Raw genomic sequence first — 19,637 nt, 5'->3', positions numbered from 1 at the left:
CCAAACTACTGAAATACTTGGGGGAGGGTAACAACACACACACACAACATGGTGAAAAATGATCTTCATCACTTCACAAATATTGTTAATGAAAGAAAACTCTGGAGCACTCGAGTCTTATATTTCAACACGAACAACTTTCATTAATTTAAGAGCATTGCCACAAAAAAAATTCCCCACTTCTGTGGGAGAGTCTTTTATTGGATAACAGAGGATCAGACAATAAACAGCTGGTCATAAATAAATGCCCCAACAGCACCTATTCGTTACGACATTAGGGGTTCATTGTATTTAAGTTGCAACACCAAAATGCCTCTCTCTGTCGAGACCTGTTTAAAGTGTCGCTCCCACACTGGGATGGACAATTTGACGTCATTGTGATGTAAACTCACCTTAAGGCGTTATTGACAGCATTCTTTGAAATATTAAACTAAATGTTTCGAGTGTTTAAAAAGGCGATTAACATAATAGAACATAAAAATATGACATGGAAATGAACAGTAGTTCAGCAGTAAATATAAGGAGCTAAGTAGTTAAAAAAACAATTATATTGCAGTTAATACCAAGATTTTCATATTACAGCTTTTTAATGTATGACAAGTTAATAACAGATGATTACTGGGTGTATTTATCGAATACAATACAAACAATCACAACATTTATTGCATAGCAACATTACACCCTGTCACCTGTCCAAAGTGTTTTCTTACTTTCCAAGGGTACTGCAACATTTCACAAAAAAAGAATATAAAATATAATCTACAATACAAAACCTGGCAAAAATATAACATTAAAAAGACTTCATTAACTATATGTAAAAAACATACTTTGATTTAAAAATAGAGTACACACAGATATTAACGCTATTTTCCAAATGGTACAGTTTTATTTGGAGGGCTCCATGGTGGACGTGGGCTGTCCTGGAGTATTGCCTGTATTTGCCTTTCTTCTCTCTGTCTCTTCTGTTCTAAATCTTTTCTTGCCTTTTGAGAAAAAGAAAATCATTAATACCAAACAGGAACATTCACAGACACTATCTCATTTGGCTGTCAGACCTAAGACTGTCAGAATTATTTAACCCTCATATTGTCTTCAAAGTTACTACGCACATTTTGTCCGTCCGGGTTTGTTTTGACTGCTTATAAAGCATGAGGTATAAAATGATCACCAGTTTTTTAGTTTAATCTTTTTAGCGAACTTCTTTCCAACATAATAACATATATTTTACAGTTATTTTTTATGTATAGTTATTTTTTATGTATAGTATGATAGATAGATTTAAATAAAATTATGCCTCATTTTTGAGTAAAACAAAAAAAAATCAGAAATTCTGAATTATTTTCACTATGGTTATGATCAATATTAACCAGCTTCTGGATATTTTCAAAAAATGCGCCGTTCTGAATGGCAGCAAGTCCGAGTAGTAGGTAGTAGGTAGTAAGTCCTGTGTTTTTTTGTATGTTTTTTTTCTTACAGTGCGTACTGCCTCAAGTAGAGCAGTGTACACTAGAGAGGAACTGTTGGCCCCGTCGAAGATTGGACACAGAGTAACTCACCCAATCCCAACTATGCTGAGGAGACAGTTTCATGGGTGTAAGCTAAAGACTAAGAGCAACAACAGAAGGTGGAGATACAAGCCTTATCTGCCCTATGTGCTCATGGGGAATGTTTACTCAGTGCATAACAAGTGTGACGAACTGGAGGCGCTTGTGAGGAGCCAGAGGCTATACAGGGAATGCAGTTTGATATGTCTTTGAGTCCTGGCTGAACGACAACATACCAGACTCATGTTGGATATACCTGGCTTCACAGCTGTATGAGCGCGACAGAGACCCAAGGACGACAATCAGAAATGGGTTAACCCCCGAAATGTGACTGTGAAAGAGAGGGTCTGCTGTCCGGACATTGAACTGGTCTCAGTTGGTTTCCACCCATACTATGTGCCAAAGGGAGTTCACATACATAGTCGGCATTGTTTTTTACATTCCACCGAAGGTGGTGTCTGCAACGGCGTGTGACATCATACATGACGCTGTTGCCAGGATACAGACCCAGCACTCTGATGCCATCCATCCATCCATCCATCCATCTTCTTCTGCTTATTCGGGGCCGGGTCGCGGGGGCAGTAGCCTAAGCAGGGATACACAGACTTCCTTTACCCTGGACACTTCTCCAGCTCCTCCAGGGAGACACCGAGGCATTCCCAGGCCAGCCGAGAGACATAGTCCCTCCAGCATGTCCTGAGTCTTCCCCGGGGCCTTTTCCCGGTGGGACATGCCGGGAACATCTCCCCAGGGGGCATCCAGAACAGATGCCCAAGCCACCTCAGCTGGCTCCTCTCGATGTGGAGGAGCAGCGGCTCTACTCCGAGCTTCTCCCAGGTGACAGAGCATCTCACCCTATCTCTAAGGGAGCGCCCGGCCACCCTGCGAAGGAAGCTCATTTCAGCCGCTTGTATCAGAGACCTTTGTTCTTTTAGTTATGACCCAAAGCTTATGACCATAGGTGAGAGTAGGAACATAAATTGACCGGTAAATCAAGAGTTTCACCTTTCGGCTCAGGTCCTTCTTCACCATGATGGACCGGTACACCGACCGCATTACTGTGGCCAATGCCCCGATCCATCTGTCAATCTCGTGTTCCGTCCTTCCCTCACTCATGAACAAGATCCCAAGATACTTAAACTCCTCCACCTGAGGCAGGATCTCTCCCCTGGCCTGGAGATGGCAAGCCACCTTTTTCCGATTGAGAACCATGGCTTCGGACTTGGAGGTGCTGATTCTCATCTCAGCCGCTTCACACTTGGTTGCAAACCTCCCCAACGCACGCTGGAGGTCCTGGCTCGATGGAGCCAACAGCACAACATCATCTGCAAAAAGCAGAGATGAGATCCTGTGGTCCCCGAACTGGACTTCCTGCGCCTAGAAATTCTGTCCATAAAAACAATGAACAGAACCGGTGATAAAGGGCAGCCCTGCCAGGGTCCAACATGCACTGAGAACAGGTCTGAATTACTTCTGGCAATGCAAACCAAGCTCCTGCTCCGTCTGTACAGAGAGCAGACAGCCCTTAGCAAAGGGCGCGGATCCCATACTCCTGGAGCACCTCTCACAGGATGTCATGAGGGACCTGGTCAAATGCCTTCTCCAAGTCCAAAAAGCACAAGTGAACTGGCTGGGCAAACTCCCATGAACCCTCGAGCACCCTCGAGAGGGTATAGAGCTGGTCCAGTGTTCCACAACCGGGACGAAAGCCGCATTGTTCCTCCTGGATCCGAGGTTCGACCACCGGTCGCATCCTCCTCTCCAGCACCCTGGCATAGACCTTCCCAGGGAGGCTGAGGAGTGTGATCCCTCTGTAGTTGGAACACACCCTCTGGTCCCCCTTCTTAAAAAGAGGGACCACCACCCTGGTCTGCCAATCCAGGAGTACCGTCCCCGAATACCACGCAATGTTGTACAGGCGTGTCAGCCATGACAGCCCATCAACATCCAGAGACTTGAGGTATTCGGGGCGGATCTCATCCACCCCCGGTGCTTTGCCACCGAGGAGCTGCCGAACTACCTCAGTGACCTCGGGTTGGGTAATGGATGGCTCAGCCTCCGAGTCCCCAGCCCCTGCTGAATCTTTTCGGGGCCAACCGGTAGTCCTTCTCCATGGCCTCACCAAACTCCTCCCATACCCAAGTTTTTGCCTCCGTCACCGCCTGGGCTGCAGTACACTTGGCCAGGCGGTACCCGTCAGCTGCCTCAGTAGTCCCACAAGCCGACCAGGCTCAGTAGGATTCCTTCTTCAGCTTGAAGGCATCCCTTTCCTCCGATGTCCAATGTAGCAGATGCTCCCTCCACCCCCACCTCTGCACCTCCTTACTATACCTTATCTTCTATGACTACTACCTCTATCTCCATCTGTATGGCTGTTCCCTCTTCCTCCTGCCATCCCTCTGTTACAATCTGAACAGCTGCTTATGTCTCTAACAACGAAATAGTTTGGAGCTGAGCTCAGGAAACTTCGGCCAGGGAAGGCAGCTGGACCAGATGGAGTATGTCCAAGGCTTCTGAAGGATTGTGCAGAACAACTAGCTGTTCCTCTTCAGAGGCTCTTTAATATGAGTCTTCGAAAATGTCCCGGTGCTGTGGAAAACTTCTTGTCTAATACCAGTGCCCAAAACAGGGCGGCCGGTGGAGCTAAATGACTATATCATGAAGACCTTGGAGCGGCTCCTCGTCCATCGCATGAGGCTGCGGTGAGGAGGATCTTGATCCCCTTCAGTTTGCCTATCAGAAACACATGGGAGTGGAAGGTGCGGTGCTTTACATGCTGCACCAGGCATATGCCTATCTGGATGTGCCTGGTTCATATGTGAGGATTATATTCTTTGACTTCTCCAGTGCTTTCAATACTATATGGCCTCCCATACTGAGAGACAAGCTTCTATGTATGGGGGTGGCCCCCTCCCTGATGTCATGGATTATAGACTGTTTCACATCCAGGCCGCAGTATGTCAGGCTGGGGAGATGTGTTTCTGGGACACTGGAATGCAGCGCTGGGGCTCCACAGGGGACTGTTCTTGCTCCTTTTCTGTTCACAGTCTACACATCGGACTTTAGGTATAACTCAAGAGTCCAAGTATTCTGATGAGACAGCTGTTGTGGCATGTGTGCGCAGTGGATGGGAGGGGGGGTATAGGGACTTGGTGGAGGCCTTCACTGACTGGAGCAAAAAGAACTATCTTCTCCTGAACACCACCAAGACTAAGGAGCTGGTGGTGGACTTTAGGAGATCAAAAGCACCATGCCAGTCAGTCTGCATTGATGGACAGGAGATAGAGACTGTACAGACCTTCAAGTACCTAGGGCTGGTACTGGACGAAAAACTGGAGTGGTCTGCAAATGTGGATGCAGTGTACAGAAAAGGGCAGAGCCACCTCTTCTTCTTGAGACAACTCGGTTCGTACAGTGCCTGCAGTGACATGCTGTGCATGTTTTACCACACCGTCATGGAAAGTGCACTGTTCTATACTGCTGTCTGCTGGGGAAGTGGCATTATGGACAGAGACTGTAGGCGTCTGGACAAACTGGTGAAAAAGGCCAGTTCTGTGCTAGGCAGGGGGCTGGACCCTCTCAGAACTGTGGCGGAGCAGCAGATATGGAGGAAGCTGCTCTCTTTATTGAACAATAATAAACACCCCCTCTACAATATACTGACTAAACAGAGTAGCAGCTGCAGTGGGAGGCTCATATCACTGTGCTGCAGAACTGAGGTAGAGAAGATTCTTTGTCCCCATTAGAGATGAGCCTCCCATTAGACTGTTTAATAGTAATTGTTGATATGTTAGTTATGCTATTTATGTTATATGTTATTATCTGTTAATTATATTTCAAATTTTATATTTTATAGTGAAATTTCTATGTAAAAGTTAATATAAGATCTGCAGGACAATCTGAATTTCTCCCATGGGGGAAGAATAAAGTATCTATCTATCTTTTTAATGGCAGCAAATAGTCACACCTGTTGTCCCCCTGGGTCAAATTGACCCGTCTAGTTCGACTAGTTTATTAAGCATAAAGTGTAAAGTGATCACACCATTCTGTGTTGAATATTACATCATTCAAATTACCACGACCACTATTTTCATCTTCTTTTTACTCTTATTCTTTTTATTATACTTAATTTATGAAAAATAAACCTCTATTACATTTATACCACATTTATGAACAAAATAAGCAGAAATTATTAGTTAGTCTGGATAACCACTGACTGGTATATCTCAAACATTAGCCAGGATGGCCAGGTCAGCCATGTCAAAATTGACTGATGCAATTGTATTCATAAACAGAGAGCAAACATATGATTTGCAAAGCACAACATCTGTTTCAAAACTGTTTTCAATTTCTTTGGAATACAATCAACAGAAAAACTGTGTGTGTGCATGTAGCCCCATGAAGGTAGATCAGAAGTGGTGAGCAAATCAGTAAATTGGTAACTTTGAAGTTGTGTGTGTGTGTGTGTTAAGAGGTTATTTTGGGCCTGGGGTGTGTGTGTGTAAATTTGTTCATTGTGCTGTAAAGCGCAATAGTATATACATAGTACAGAGGTGGGCAATCCATGTTCCTTGAGGGCCACTGCCCTGCTGGCTTTCCAGCTTCTCTTCCAGCTTCTGATCAGCAGAACACATCTGACCCAGGTAATCAGCATTGGTAAGGCAGGGATAGTTGGAAAACAAGCAGGGCTGTGGCCCTCAGTGCCCATCTCTGGTATAGTATATAACCCATTGCACCTCTGAATGTGGCCGGGTCAAATTGACCCAGGAAGACCACAGGTGCTATAAATTTTAATAAAACACACATAATTCAACAAAAATAGTCATAATTAATTTTACTTTTTAGTCAATTATACGGAAGAAAACCAAAATTATGACATATTAACTTTTGAAAATGGGTCAAATTGACCCGAAGACAACAGGAGGGTTAAGCAGTTAACTTGAGAGTTCACACAACATACTGGTGGTGACTGCTAGTGAAACTATCTACTTACCACCCAGTTTTCATACATCTCCAAAGCCATTTTATCTCGCTCTTCCTTCATGTAACGTTCCTCCTCAGTTTTATTTCTGATTTCTTTGCGTTCCACTGTGATTCTTTCATGCTGAACAACTTTCTTCTTCTCACACCTTAAAAGTTTTTAAGAAAAAAAGGTTAAAAACAGCTGCGATTAGTGCGTCTCTTGATGTCTTTTTTTTTTTTTTTTTTTTTTGAAATGAGGGTGATGAACATCTAGCACTGCCATCTACTGGTTGATAGTTTTTACCACCTGAATATACTGAATTTGCAGCAGAAGCTCGTATCTTTAGGATGTTGCTTTATAATTAAGTGAGCTATACATGCTCCTGGCCATAAGAGCAACAGACATTTAACATTCTATCAGTGCTACGGCATTAATTTGCTGGAAAAATGTCATGTTTTACCCTTTCAAAGGAGAAATAAAAGAAAGAATAAATGACAAAGGACTCACCAGTTGGAAAAGGCAGAGCTGCTCTCTCTCTTTCTTTCTTCTTCCTTTTCTTTCTTTTTTAGCTTCAGTTTATTTCCTGCTTCTTGCTGTTTCCTGTACTTCTCTTTGTGTAGATGATCATGCTCATGTTTCCATTTTTCAAACACCTGTAAAAAATCCTAACAATACTGATTCACAGTAACAAAGAAACAATGCGGAAAAAAACAGAAACATACCAGTTTAGCAGACTGCCTTTTTTCTTCTTTCTCTTCAATCGCTTTTTGTGCTTTTCTGATTGTGTCTTGCTGTTCTTTGGCTTTTGCTTTGAGACTTTCTACTTTCTTTTCTTTCCAGGCCTCATATGATGCAACAGCTTCTTCCTTTTTGGCCTCTTCTTCCTGTTTGTTTTTACAATGATGATGAGCAATATGCATATATCTTATATGGCCACATGCTTCTTGTCATCTTCAGAGCAATTCCCATCTGCAAAAAAGATGATTTACCCTTTTCTTCTTTTCTTTCAGGATTTCCTCTTCCTTCTGTACTTGCATGGTTTCTCTTGATTTTTCCTTTTTCTTTTTAAGCCATTCCTGCAAGCAGTACAAGTTAGTGGACAGGGATTTTACTTGACTGAGAAGGCACTGTAGATAATATGATGTCTTCTGTTTATATAAATAATCAGAGTACAAATCATGTGCACATCTTTCTTGTCCAGCAGTCAGCTGTGATATCTGACTCCCATGGACCCACTACACTTTTTTTTTTTTACATAAAGAACAGACCAATACTTGAAGTAATTCCTCTGCACCATTATACCTGAGAATGAAGCAATAACACAGAAATTATCCATCCATCCATTATCTATAACCCGCTTATTCCTAACCAGGGACAGAAATCATAAAGATTACACTTAACATGATTAAGTCATTGGGTGGCAGAAATCACACACCTGCTTTTTATCACACTGACCTGGTAAATGGCAGCTCTGAGTGAATCTGCTGCTTGTGTTTGAATGTTCTGTAGTGACACCTTGTTGTCCAGAACTTTGAGAGTTCCCAAATACTTTGATTCCACTTTTTTAGAGAATCCACTCTGAGATCCTTGAGTTGTCTTAGACTGAGAACTTGAAGTCCTATTTTAAAGAAAATAAAATGACAGTCATGTTATTATCAAGCTTTAGCCAGGAAGATGAATGTAGCTTGGAGCCTGAAATTGCCTACCTAGTGTCAAGCGATTTTCTCTGACCATGCGAGAGATGAGCAGCAGAATGATTTGAGTGGTCTTTCAAGTCATCCTGAATGAAATCAATGAACATGTTTACTGAAACTAACAAGAAGATCAAGAAGCAGAGCATATCTAACACGAGGCTAACTAAAAGGGGAAAGAGTCATACGTTAAATTCTTCAAATGATGTTGAGTACTTCGTCTCTTGCTCTTTGCTGTCACCAGAAATACAGTCATCTGAAACAGCAAATTAAATATAATTGAGTTAAAATATTAATTTTTAAAAAGTAAGGTCAGTGGGTAAAACATACTAATTATTACCTCTTGATCCAGAATCAGCTGTGGATTTGATGAGGAGCTGTGACTGCTCACTCTTATTTGAAGAGGATCTGCTGAGGCTGTATGAAAATGCATGATCTCCTTCCGTCCACTGATATACAACAAATAAAATACATGGGCTCCAGTTAATGAATCTTTCTTCTTACCCTGAACCTTAAATTTTTAACAGCAAAAACATAACTCAAGCAATGATACATATATGGACTGGTGGTCCTTACAGAAATGTTGCTGGATGTATTAATTGACACCGGAATGGATGCAGAAGTTGTCTGGGGCCTGCTGAGATCTTGAGATTCTGTTTCTTCAGGTAGATTTTCTGCTTCCTGAAGGCTCAATCCAAGAGTTCTCTGCCTTGGTTTGGGCCTGGGTGGCCCACTTTCTGTAGCATTATCTGAATAATAATAGTTTGATAATAGTTAGAGGCATGGCTTCATATGTTCATATATAATTAACACTATGAACAGACCTGCTAAGGATACATGTTTCAGATCAGCCTCTGATGCATTTAGAGCCTGCGAACTTTCTTCCAGAACAGACTTTCTCTTGTCATCAGGACCTGGAGTTTCCACCACACTGCTGTCAGATGGTAAGGGCAAAGGTATATCCATAAAAGTATCATCTGATGTTTGGAATGACAGAGATTTACTGGAGCTGTCTCTTGTGATTTCAGGATCGGTAGACTCGTATGGCATGTTATCTTGACTGACGTTTGTGGAGTGTTGAGAAAAAAAAGACTTATTGTAAGTGTTATGTCTACTGACGGAGTTATCTGGTGGCTCGGTTTCATGTGACTCTGACGCTGTTGTGTCTTCCAATGGAAGGCTGATACTTTGGGATTTCAGGAATGAAACTTTTTTAGTCCTCCCATGTTTGCCTTCATCATCTGAAAGTTCGAAGTCATTAATTTTGGCTTTACTCCTCCCAGCCTTAAATGCATCAGTCCTCTGTTTTCTTGATTTGAGAAGGGCATTCAAAAAATCTGTGAAATACAGAAATTCAGTAAATCGATGGAAGTGGATGTTGAGCTTGCAATGATTAGTCAATAAATCAGAGAGTTGACTGACAGAAAATTAATTGCCAACTATTCTGATAATCCATTAATTCTTTTATTCATTTTATAAGCTGTTTTAATCTTTTGCTGACTGTAGCTGGTTTGTACACATCGCATTGGGTTCTGGAAAATTTCAACGTGCATCTCTGACTATTTCTTGACATTTTAATACAAAAAAACATCAGATTAAACAATAACTATTAAACTGCCTCATATAGTGGCAGACTTAGTAGGCAGTCATTTTACAAATGTACTTATCTGAATATATTTTAAACTTGATGTTACGTAACTAAAGAAAATACTGTTATAGTACTTTGGTAGTAGTGAGGCTAGTCTTAAATACATGCTGCTCTGCCATCTTACCATCTTCCTCTTCACTGAAGTCATCAGAGTAGGAGTATTCTTGTGTTTTTTTTCTACTCGCCCTGGCAGAGACAGCAGCCTGAAGTTCATCCTGAAACAACACGATTTCAGAATGTCATTTGGTATGATATCTAGCCGGTATCCCTTTACCATAAAGATTTTACCTGAAACACTGTTCGTTTGGATGTCTTCGGGCTTTTGGTGTAAGCCAGTATACTGACCTCCTGATTTGTCATCTTGAAAACTATCAACACGTTGCTCTGATTGTGTTCATTAGCATTAGAATGCTAGTTAACTAGTGTTTGCTAACTTCACCGTTTCGAGGAGCTGTTAGCCACTGAGCTTCCTATGGCGCGACTAAAACCTGAATTTCCATTATGTAAAATTTCATCATTACGTGACTGTTGTCGGGCTCAACACGACACAACAATTCGTAAAATGGTTTTTCGCTAACGAGCTACAAACTACAGTGAGCTAACCGACTTGTTTATTGTAACCAAGGGAAACCCAATTCACTAGTGCGCATGCTCAGACGACATTATTCACATTATTAGTATATATCAGTTGTCTTCACAGATTAATTCACTGCATTAAAACCAATATGCCATGTTATCATAAACAAAATTCTTATTCAAAATGTAACCAAATAAATATATTAAATTCTGACTTAATGCTTAATGATTTTGTAGAACCCACCACCACGGCTTGTTTATTGTGACCAAGTGACACCTTTGTCATTAGTGCGCATGCTCTTTTCACTGACAGCTATATCTGTCTTAATGAACTTTAAAGATATGCAAGCAACAAAACACAGACAAGGAATAAGATTGTATTCTTTTTATTTTTTGTTATAGGAAAAGTGCATAGTCGAAGCCCTTTTACTCTTAGACATGAACAGTGTAATTCAAGGTCTCCTGATACTAGACAGTCCAGCTGTTCATCTCAGCCATCTAGTAAGGCTTCCCCTTCATTACATACTACTACTTATGCTTTGCTTTTCTTGAATCTCCTCCCTGCCATCTCCCAAGCAACTTTAGAAAGATGTATTGAAATATAGAAGACATTTACTGATATGGAAATAAAACAGCCAGCCCACAGTTGTAGCAGATTATAGCCAGATTTTGATTGGTTGTACCATATGTTCAAGAAAGACCCTTTCATTTTAAGATTTAATACACGTAATTTATGTTATCATATACCCTAATGTTTCCTTGATGTTCACAAAATACAGTGAAGAGACTAGAAAAACAGCACACCCTGGACTACGTAATGCAATCTGATAGCTAACAGTTGGCATAAAAAAAAAAAAAATAAAAAAAAAATTACTCAATTTCAATTTTCAATTGAAAATTTTCAATTTATTTATTTATTTTTTTTAAATTGTATCAAAGACAGACTGACTTCCTTCTAACTTTGAGGCCATAGTCCATGGCTGTTGTTATAAAAATCCACCCAGAATTACATCCATGGCTAAATAACATTCACCACTGCTGCATCAGGGCTTCCTGTTTTTCTGTTCACTAATTGTATTTCACCCTCTAATCAAACTGAAAAACCTTCTACAGAGATATTTAGATGTCAAACTAATCATTTAGCAGAGGTATGGAGCCAGTGACTAATATATTGATTAATGTCAGAAACAACTGCTATGCTAATAAGAAAACATGCCAGCAAATGTTTCATTGCATTGTCATTTTCCCAATCAAAATAAAAAAAAGGCCTCAAATATTGCTGCTCTATCACTGACATTAGGAATGATACAAAATTGATCAACTTACTGTACATGGCACTATTGAAAAAGCACATGTTCATTCCTTTTCATTGGTTTTATATATTTTATAAAGCAGAGACTTTGGATTGATCCCATTAACCACAGACTGCTATGATATTAGCAAGAAAGAAACACGTACAGTACAACATACCTTCAAAAGGAATTAACATATCACAATAAAAGCCCTAATGGTTCACGGCTATTAAGTCAGTTTTAAATTATAATTTTCTTTCTTAACCATAAACACTCACAGTACATATGATTACCTTAATGCATAAAGCTTACTCATAACATAACTATTAAACCCTCTGCCTTCAAATCACAATTTTGTGAAATGAGTTTGAAATACAAACATTAAACTATCATCTAAAGAGACATTTCATTTCATTCAACTGTAACTCTCTCGGACTAAGGGAAATAACTGTTATCGCTTTTTTTATGCATCACATATTTTGTTCACTTGTGGTACAATAACAAATACCTTATTACACATGTACTTCTAATACTACAGCAACCAAACTATCTGATTCTTAACCTGGAAATATTCAAAATTGTTATGATAGTATATTCAGTTAAAATGTGAAATCATTACGCAGTCTGACTGCAACTTTACTGTTTAGGTTCACTCTTGCTGCTCATATAGTGTCATATCTGTCCAGAGAAGGTAGTTTTTTTGTCAGCACAAATTGTTAAGTTGTGTACAGCATTAATCATTAAATGAATTAACACTGTACAATACCTGCTCAGCATCAAGCTGGAAACAGACACAGCTGGAGACTAGCTGATGGACACAAAGCATTTAGCAGCTAAAAAGCTAGTTATTTCCCTCAGGAGTTGGTAGAGACCAAAACAGAGCAAAAAACTGATGATACCCATCAGGAGGCCTGAAACATAACTGCAAATGAATGACAATGTTGCTCATAATTCGTGGAATTGCTAACAAGGCCGTGATGCCAACATTATTAGCATATATTAATGTTGTCTTCACAACTCATCTCTACTGCCCACAAATGTACAAAATAATAATTATTATTGCAGATTTAAGGGGCAAACATTTTCTTGGAAATATAAAGTTAAACCAAGAGAGCTGACCATTTGCTGGCTTAGATGAATATATAATCCTGTTGATGTAAACACAGATTAATTCACTGTATTAAAACCAATATGCCATGTTATCATAAACAAAATTCATTCAAAATGTAACCAAATAAAGGTATTAAATTCTGACATGATGCTGGTCTAAATATGCTTTTGAAACATGATATGAAAAGTTACTGGCACTGTTTAGGTGGAATGAAAGGAATGTTTGAGAATTTGTAAAACCCACCACCCTTCATTACTCAGCAAGCACTCAAACAATTTAATGTTACTCTCCTTTTCTCCTCCAATCCATGTAACACATTCCTTCATTTTGAGTTAATGTCTGAGTTTCTACAAATCAGTCAGCATCAGAGGCAGCACCAGGGACTGACTCAGAATGAACCCATAGCTCCTCATTTAAGACTTACTGAAATACCATGTAAAGCCCAACTGATGTATCAACATTGTCAATCAATATTATCAATCAGAAATGGCTTAACATAGGTACACTGCATCAGCATGTGTCGGCAAAGCCAGATTTCTCTCAAGTTCAAGTTTTATATTTTTAATGTTTTTGTGATTTTGTGAATGGTTATTATATTTCCCTTAATATTAAGTCAAAACATTTTATTGCAAAATCTTCTGCTTCAGCACATATCTTTGTTAAAAATAACCAAAGCTGGAACACAAGTAGAAGCAGAATACCTGCCAACATTGTTTGTTTGTTTGTTTATATTTTGTGTGAAAAGGGAATACGGACCCCTACAACCATTATAAGTTTTAAAACTCTCTAATATCTTAACTGTATAGATTTCAATCAAGTACCAGTTGGGCTCCAATAACAATAACCAAAGACAGATTTACCCAACAAAGGAAAGGTATTATAAAGTAAAAAGAAAAAGATATTTGTATGAAGGTTGACAGGGATATGAGGCTGACTTGGTCACAGTTACTAACTGTGCAGCTCCAGTCAGGGCAGGTGGATGAGTGGTGGCAGTCTAGCTTCACTGCTAGTCAACAGGAGGTGCTGGGGGCTCTCTTCCATCACTCTGTAACCCAAGACAAGAAGATATTAATTTGTTAAGGAGCACACCCTGATACCACTCCTGTAATGACAATAGGTGAACTATATTTGCAGACACATTATCTAGTATGGTTTTAGAGATGTCTTTTCAACTCTTTGTATATACACAGGGTCTGTGTCACTGTTGAATACAGCTCCAGTTTTGTCACAGGTTAGTATCACAGAATAAACATCCCAAGTTCTGGGAGAGTTTCATCTTTATAAATATTGACCTTACAAGTTTTAAAAGCAACTTTTGAATTGCTTTAAATAGGTTTACAATTAATTTACATTCATACAATTAATTGCTAGATAAAACTTGGAGCATGAAAAACGAGTAAAGAAACACTGGTCTACTGTGATGGACTGGTGACCTGTCCAGGGTGTACCACCCGAGAGAGAGAGCTGAGATAGGCTCCAGCAGATCCCTGTGACCCTGGTTCAGGAAAAAGCGGGTACTGAAAATGGATGGATGGATGGAACCACTGGTCTAAAAGAACGAATTCCAAACTACACACTGAATGTGGTGGCCAACAAGGGTAAGCGTGCTGCAACGGCCGAACACTGCAAATACAGAAACGCTGCAACAGCAAAAATACATGCAAGAGAGAAACGCAGCAAATACAGAAACGCTGCAACAGCCAAAACACACACACGCTGCATATTCTAGGAACGGAAGTGCTCCAGGCCTCTAGGGGGACCCCGAACTGAGGGATACTATGAACAAACTTTGGCTGACTTTTAGGAGAGGCGACATAAAAAAGGTACAGACATCCCACCTCTCCCGGGAGTTTTGGGAGTCTCCCGCATATTCATAGTGGCTCCCTGATGCCCGCAAATTAGATACAATATCCCGGAAATCGTGCGAGCGACTAAGAGAGACACATGTAATGATATAAGCCGTGTCTCATTTTGGAGGCTGCGCAATGAGACGCAGCTATAATAAGTTTTGAATTACAACAGAATGAGCATCCTCTGATGATTGTTCTCATATGCGCTAATATGTGCTAAAAGTGTTCTATTAAATTTGTTTATGTAATGAATAGTGTCATACAATGTTGGGAGACATGGGGGTGGGGGTTTGGTGCTACCTCCCTAAAATGAGCTTTTGCAGGGTTGGATGTCTGAAGGTACATTTTCCGTTTATTTCTTTTTAAACACTTAGCCGGCATCTTTTACAATACTGTACTTTTACGGAAAACATACTTTTTTTAAGTCACCTCTCTAAAAGTTAGCCAAAGTTTGTTCATAGCATCCCTCAGTTCGAGGTCCCCCTAGAGAGTTTCTCTCTTGCATGTGTTTTGGCTGTTGCAGCGTTTCTGTATTTGCAGCGTTCGGCTGTTGAGGTGTGTCTGCCCTTGTCGGCCACTGTACATTAACTACAATAAAAGTTACTATTCAAACTGCACAAAAATCTGTGAATTTTGCTTTGAACCAGTAAACGTATAAGATGTGATGACTTCACCTGGCATTTTAAGAGAAAAAAACCCCCAGAAGGCTTTGTGGTAGTCAATCTCAGTCCATAAAAAAAAAAAAAAAAAAAAGATAAGAAGGAAGGGATTTCATTAACACCGATAAGAGCAAAGCACTTACTAAGTCCAATTAAATCTATGTGTATCATTAAAATCATATCATTTTTGGCTGAATGTGTAAGATCTAATATTTCCTATTTTTCTGACTGACTGCTCACCTTGACGTTGCTCTACTGTACACAATGTTGGCTAAGCTTTTTACCCTTTTTAGCATTCATATGCTAAAGTAATTATACATATATACAGTAAATATACAATTAAGTACCAATCTAGCTTTACTATTATTGACCTCACATAATAATGTTACATTTTTTCTTTTATATGTATATGTATACTATTCTTTTATATGTATACTTATAAATCTTCATTTCATAATCCAGTATTAGTATTAATTACTTTCTTACTTACTTTACTTACTTTCTTAGTTTTTATTTCCATTTTAACTTTAAATGATGTCTTATTCTGCTGAGAAATGTCAAATTCCCTGCTACAGTGTGAGTCATTGCTTGAAGTGCCAAAATAAACCAAGGCAGAGCAGGAATTACATTTAAAGTGTCACTGTTATATAAAAAAAGTATGATCAGTACTGACATTGTGAGGTCCACTGGGTTTGCCTGTGGGACGAGGACCCCTGAGACTGGAGGGGCGCAGCAGGAACAGGACGAGAGCCACCAATGCCCAACCCATCAGAAACATGGGGAGAGTCAGGTCACCTCCTCCGCCGACTGCCCCGCTGGGACCTGGCACTGAACAAGAAACAATATTTTTAAATTCTAAGTGATCTACACTGATATTTATATTCTAACATGTTTGCGTGCAGTGAGGTCTAAGGAGAACTACATTAAGAATTGGCCACACGTACATTCCTGAGGGCACTCGGTGTCTGTGCAGTAGGATTGAGATTGCCTGAGCTGAAAGAGAAATTACAGAATGAATTAGGCGTATGGAAAAAAAAAAAAAAAAAAAATTCTTTCATACATTCATACAGCACAAAAAGTAAAAACAAAAAAAAAAGATAGCCACCTTCGACAGAACTTAAGAAAATTAGTAAGATCTTAATAACATGTCTTTAGCCATCACTATTCACTGTTGCCATTGCTCTTTTGAGAAGAGAAAAAACACAGGTTTCACAGTATGAACACATTACTAATAAAACTGTTACATATTTGTTAAATTAGGCATGCAAACATATGATCAATCCCATCTTACTGTTATCAACAGCACAATTTCACATTTCAACAATGCAAAGCAATAATAGGACCACTAACTACTTCCTAAAATATATTACTCATCTCACTGGCAAATTATTTAGTATTTGGACAACACCCTCTCCTACTGCAATCAAATCAGAAAGCCCCAGGGGTGGTATCAAGCTCTGAGCCAATTGCAGCTTGCCATGCAAGTTAGATGTGTGCACAGCCAGTGAGTCACAAGGAAGTTGACACATTATTACATACTATATTCCCTAATACTCTCAAAACCATTTTAACCCTCATTTACTCACAACACACTTTTGATTTACAGTAGCCAGAAAATAATTCCAAGCACAGTGCAAACCTGACTGACATGGTGCAACAGAGTGAGTGTCTGTGTGTGGCCGAAATGATCGGCTCTCAAGATAAACACTAAACAGGAACCAGGATATGTTGGCTCACTCTTTCACTGCAGCTTTTCTCCGCTTCTGTAGATACTTTCAATGTCTTACTGGTTGTTTCTAACTATTTCTGTGCTTCTTTCTCTTGACTTCAACAGGAGATATTTTCATTTCACTCTCATTATCAGGTCTGCTGCTTATATTTCAAGTGACATTAAAAACATCTATGTTACATTACTTACCAGGTTGATGAGGCGCCTCATATTATACTCTTGGGTGCAGATGCACTCACAAGGGTCAAAACCTCCTTCGGCCATTTCTCACCAGACTGCGTCCACCTTTAAACAAACCAAAAGTAGTATATTTATCTAGGACGCACATGAACAAACGAGAGAAACTTAATGCTGCGTGTTGTCAGTGCTGCGCTGTATTGTTGTTTCACAGTTAAGGGGGAGGGAACAGCTCAAATAAGAACACTCAGTGCCTGTATTTCCTTTCCTCATGTAATCTAGGCTTTAGCTAACAGTAAGGTCTGTCTCAACATTCCCTATATTTATGCTTTTTAGTTGCTGCCATTATGCTGCCAAAGATTAAAAAAAAAACAACATCAAAGGGAATTAAGGATTTTTTCTAACTTTATTTAAAAAAAAGCCTATATCTCAATCACTCTATTTGGAACTTTATGTAAGAAGACACTAACATATTTTCTAAGTGTTGACTCTAGCACTGTTTATTTGGACATGCACTGTTTGAATTGGTTTGCGTTTATAGGTCACATATCTTCAATATAACACTATTATTATTATCTAATGTTGCATTCACATACATACTGTATGGGATGAGTGGTAGAGATAGGAAGGATCCCAATATTAACTTGTGAGCATTCACATCATTTAGAGAGCTGGGTGATTACATAGTTAGTAGTGTGAGGATTAAATACTGCGCATTAAAAAAAATAGGAATGTCATACCCATCACATTTGGATTGAATTACATTGAATGATGGTCACTGGCTAATATGAAGCATTAATCTGTTTGGATTTCAAACTTTTCTGCATTTGAAGAAAACCTATTTTTCAGAGTAAAAATTAGATCAATGCTGGCCAGAAGACAGAAACTGGAAATTACGATGAAAATGCAAGAATTTAATCTAATGGTTGAAATCATGCTATTGCCCAGGAAATTGTTTTTGTAAATAGTGAGGTAAACACATAAAAAGCAGTACATTTGAATCTGTTTTTTTTTAAACAAAATAATGTCTGTTTAGGTAGTTTCTGCACTCTTCTGCACCTTTGCCTTGTTTGCACTGTTTAAATGGAGCGTCATCACTCTCCGAGAAGTTTCATTTCATCCCTACTGTGTACATGAATGGACTGACTTATTCAACATTAAACACATCTTTTTTTTTTCATTTCAATCCTGAAGTGTGTTGCTATTTATTGGCAAACATACAGCACTGTCCAAAAGTTCTAAGTGCTTTAGATGTTTAGCCACCACGCATCTGAGTCCCTGAAGTGGTTCTGCAGAATCACGATGACCCTGAGCATACACTTCCAGTCAAACTTTTAACTGGTAGGGTAGTCATAACTATTCAGCAATAAGAAGGACAAGGAGTCATGGATAACATGGTATGGCACCAACAAAGCCCTAATCTCAACATCATGGATTAGATTTGGTATTACAAAAAAGACAGAGGACAGTAAAACATCTTCTATCAAAAGGGATTTCAACTATCCCTTTAATAGTCAATCAGTCATTTTAGTGACTCTGGCTCAGTAAGACACATTTCTCATATTTCACTGATGTGTCAACTAATGCTGTTAATTGGGCATGTGAAATTTGACATTTCATTGCATTTCTATGTGAACAGGTCCTGAACCTTTAAACATCCATTTTGGTCGCGCCATACAGCAGTACCGTAATAGCAAGAAAACTTGAACGGCGGCTAGCTTGACCGCGGTGCAGAAAGTAACACATACACTGCTCGATGCTACAAGACTAAAATATAAATTGTTGAAAACATAAACCTGCCGCTTAGCTAAACAAAGTCAGATGCATTGGCCTGGATACATTTGGACTCAATACAGACGTGTACCCGAGTTGTGACTGTATTATCAAAACTGTTAGGCGTTATATTTTCCATGGGTGGCTGCCTGCATATTTCTTGAGTGACGAACAATGGAAGTGTCCGCTTTGTTTCAAAGACAGCGATCGTCACTTTTGAATCAACCCACACCAGAGTTATAAATTCAGATGTTACTCTCAAACTAATTTAGCTAACGTTAGATTAGCTTCTTGCTAACCTAGCCAGCAAACCCAGAGAAAACTCAGAGCCGTGTCTTTTTTTTCACCTAGTAATGAAAACATAATTAGAGACAGGTGTGACCGCAAACCACATCATCACACAAATCACTTACTTGAGCTGTGTAGATGGTTAGAAACGGTTTGCCGTCTTTGAAAGGCCTATGAGGCGCTAATGCTTTCCCCGGAGCCGTCCAACTGCAGACTAGTCTGTTTTGTTTCATACACGTGAGCAAGAAAATATCCGGGAACTTAGGGGGCGAAAACGACCTTTGCTATTGGTGCAAAAGTTTGATGGGCGGCCGTTTAAGCCAATCACAGTAAGGA

General features: G+C 39.6%; 2 protein-coding genes across 4 annotated transcripts; both read right to left on the bottom strand.

Moving 5' to 3' along the window:
- Window positions 1-157: 157 nt before the first annotated feature.
- Window positions 158-10,453, bottom strand: map9 (microtubule-associated protein 9). 2 transcript variants are annotated; one of them, XM_026303619.1, is made up of 13 exons: window positions 10,135-10,453; window positions 9,971-10,061; window positions 9,023-9,535; window positions 8,775-8,947; window positions 8,539-8,647; window positions 8,387-8,454; window positions 8,214-8,287; window positions 7,963-8,125; window positions 7,497-7,583; window positions 7,230-7,391; window positions 7,015-7,160; window positions 6,538-6,673; window positions 158-983 (listed from the first exon to the last, which is right to left on the bottom strand). In XM_026303619.1, exons 1-13 carry the CDS (start codon window positions 10,204-10,206, stop codon window positions 864-866), a joined length of 1,914 nt encoding a protein of 637 aa, XP_026159404.1. In that variant the 5' UTR covers window positions 10,207-10,453; the 3' UTR covers window positions 158-863. The 2 variants fall into 2 exon arrangements, with proteins under 2 accessions (XP_026159404.1, XP_026159405.1); XM_026303620.1 differs by having other exon boundaries at window positions 10,192-10,453.
- Window positions 10,454-10,792: 339 nt separating this feature from the next.
- On the bottom strand, window positions 10,793-19,539 carry smim14 (small integral membrane protein 14). 2 transcript variants are annotated; one of them, XM_026303744.1, is made up of 5 exons: window positions 19,427-19,539; window positions 17,253-17,348; window positions 16,279-16,327; window positions 16,008-16,162; window positions 10,793-13,870 (listed from the first exon to the last, which is right to left on the bottom strand). In XM_026303744.1, exons 2-5 carry the CDS (start codon window positions 17,325-17,327, stop codon window positions 13,832-13,834), a joined length of 318 nt encoding a protein of 105 aa, XP_026159529.1. In that variant the 5' UTR covers window positions 17,328-17,348; window positions 19,427-19,539; the 3' UTR covers window positions 10,793-13,831. The 2 variants fall into 2 exon arrangements, with proteins under 2 accessions (XP_026159529.1, XP_026159530.1); XM_026303745.2 differs by lacking the exon at window positions 19,427-19,539 and having other exon boundaries at window positions 17,253-17,465.
- Window positions 19,540-19,637: the final 98 nt, after the last annotated feature.

The sequence above is a fragment of the Mastacembelus armatus genome, chromosome 1 (assembly GCF_900324485.2).
Source record: "Mastacembelus armatus chromosome 1, fMasArm1.2, whole genome shotgun sequence".
In the NCBI taxonomy this organism is placed as follows: Eukaryota; Metazoa; Chordata; class Actinopteri; order Synbranchiformes; family Mastacembelidae; genus Mastacembelus; species Mastacembelus armatus.
The sequence above is the reverse complement of the archived record's forward strand: the minus strand, read 5'-3'. Positions and strand labels throughout refer to the sequence as shown.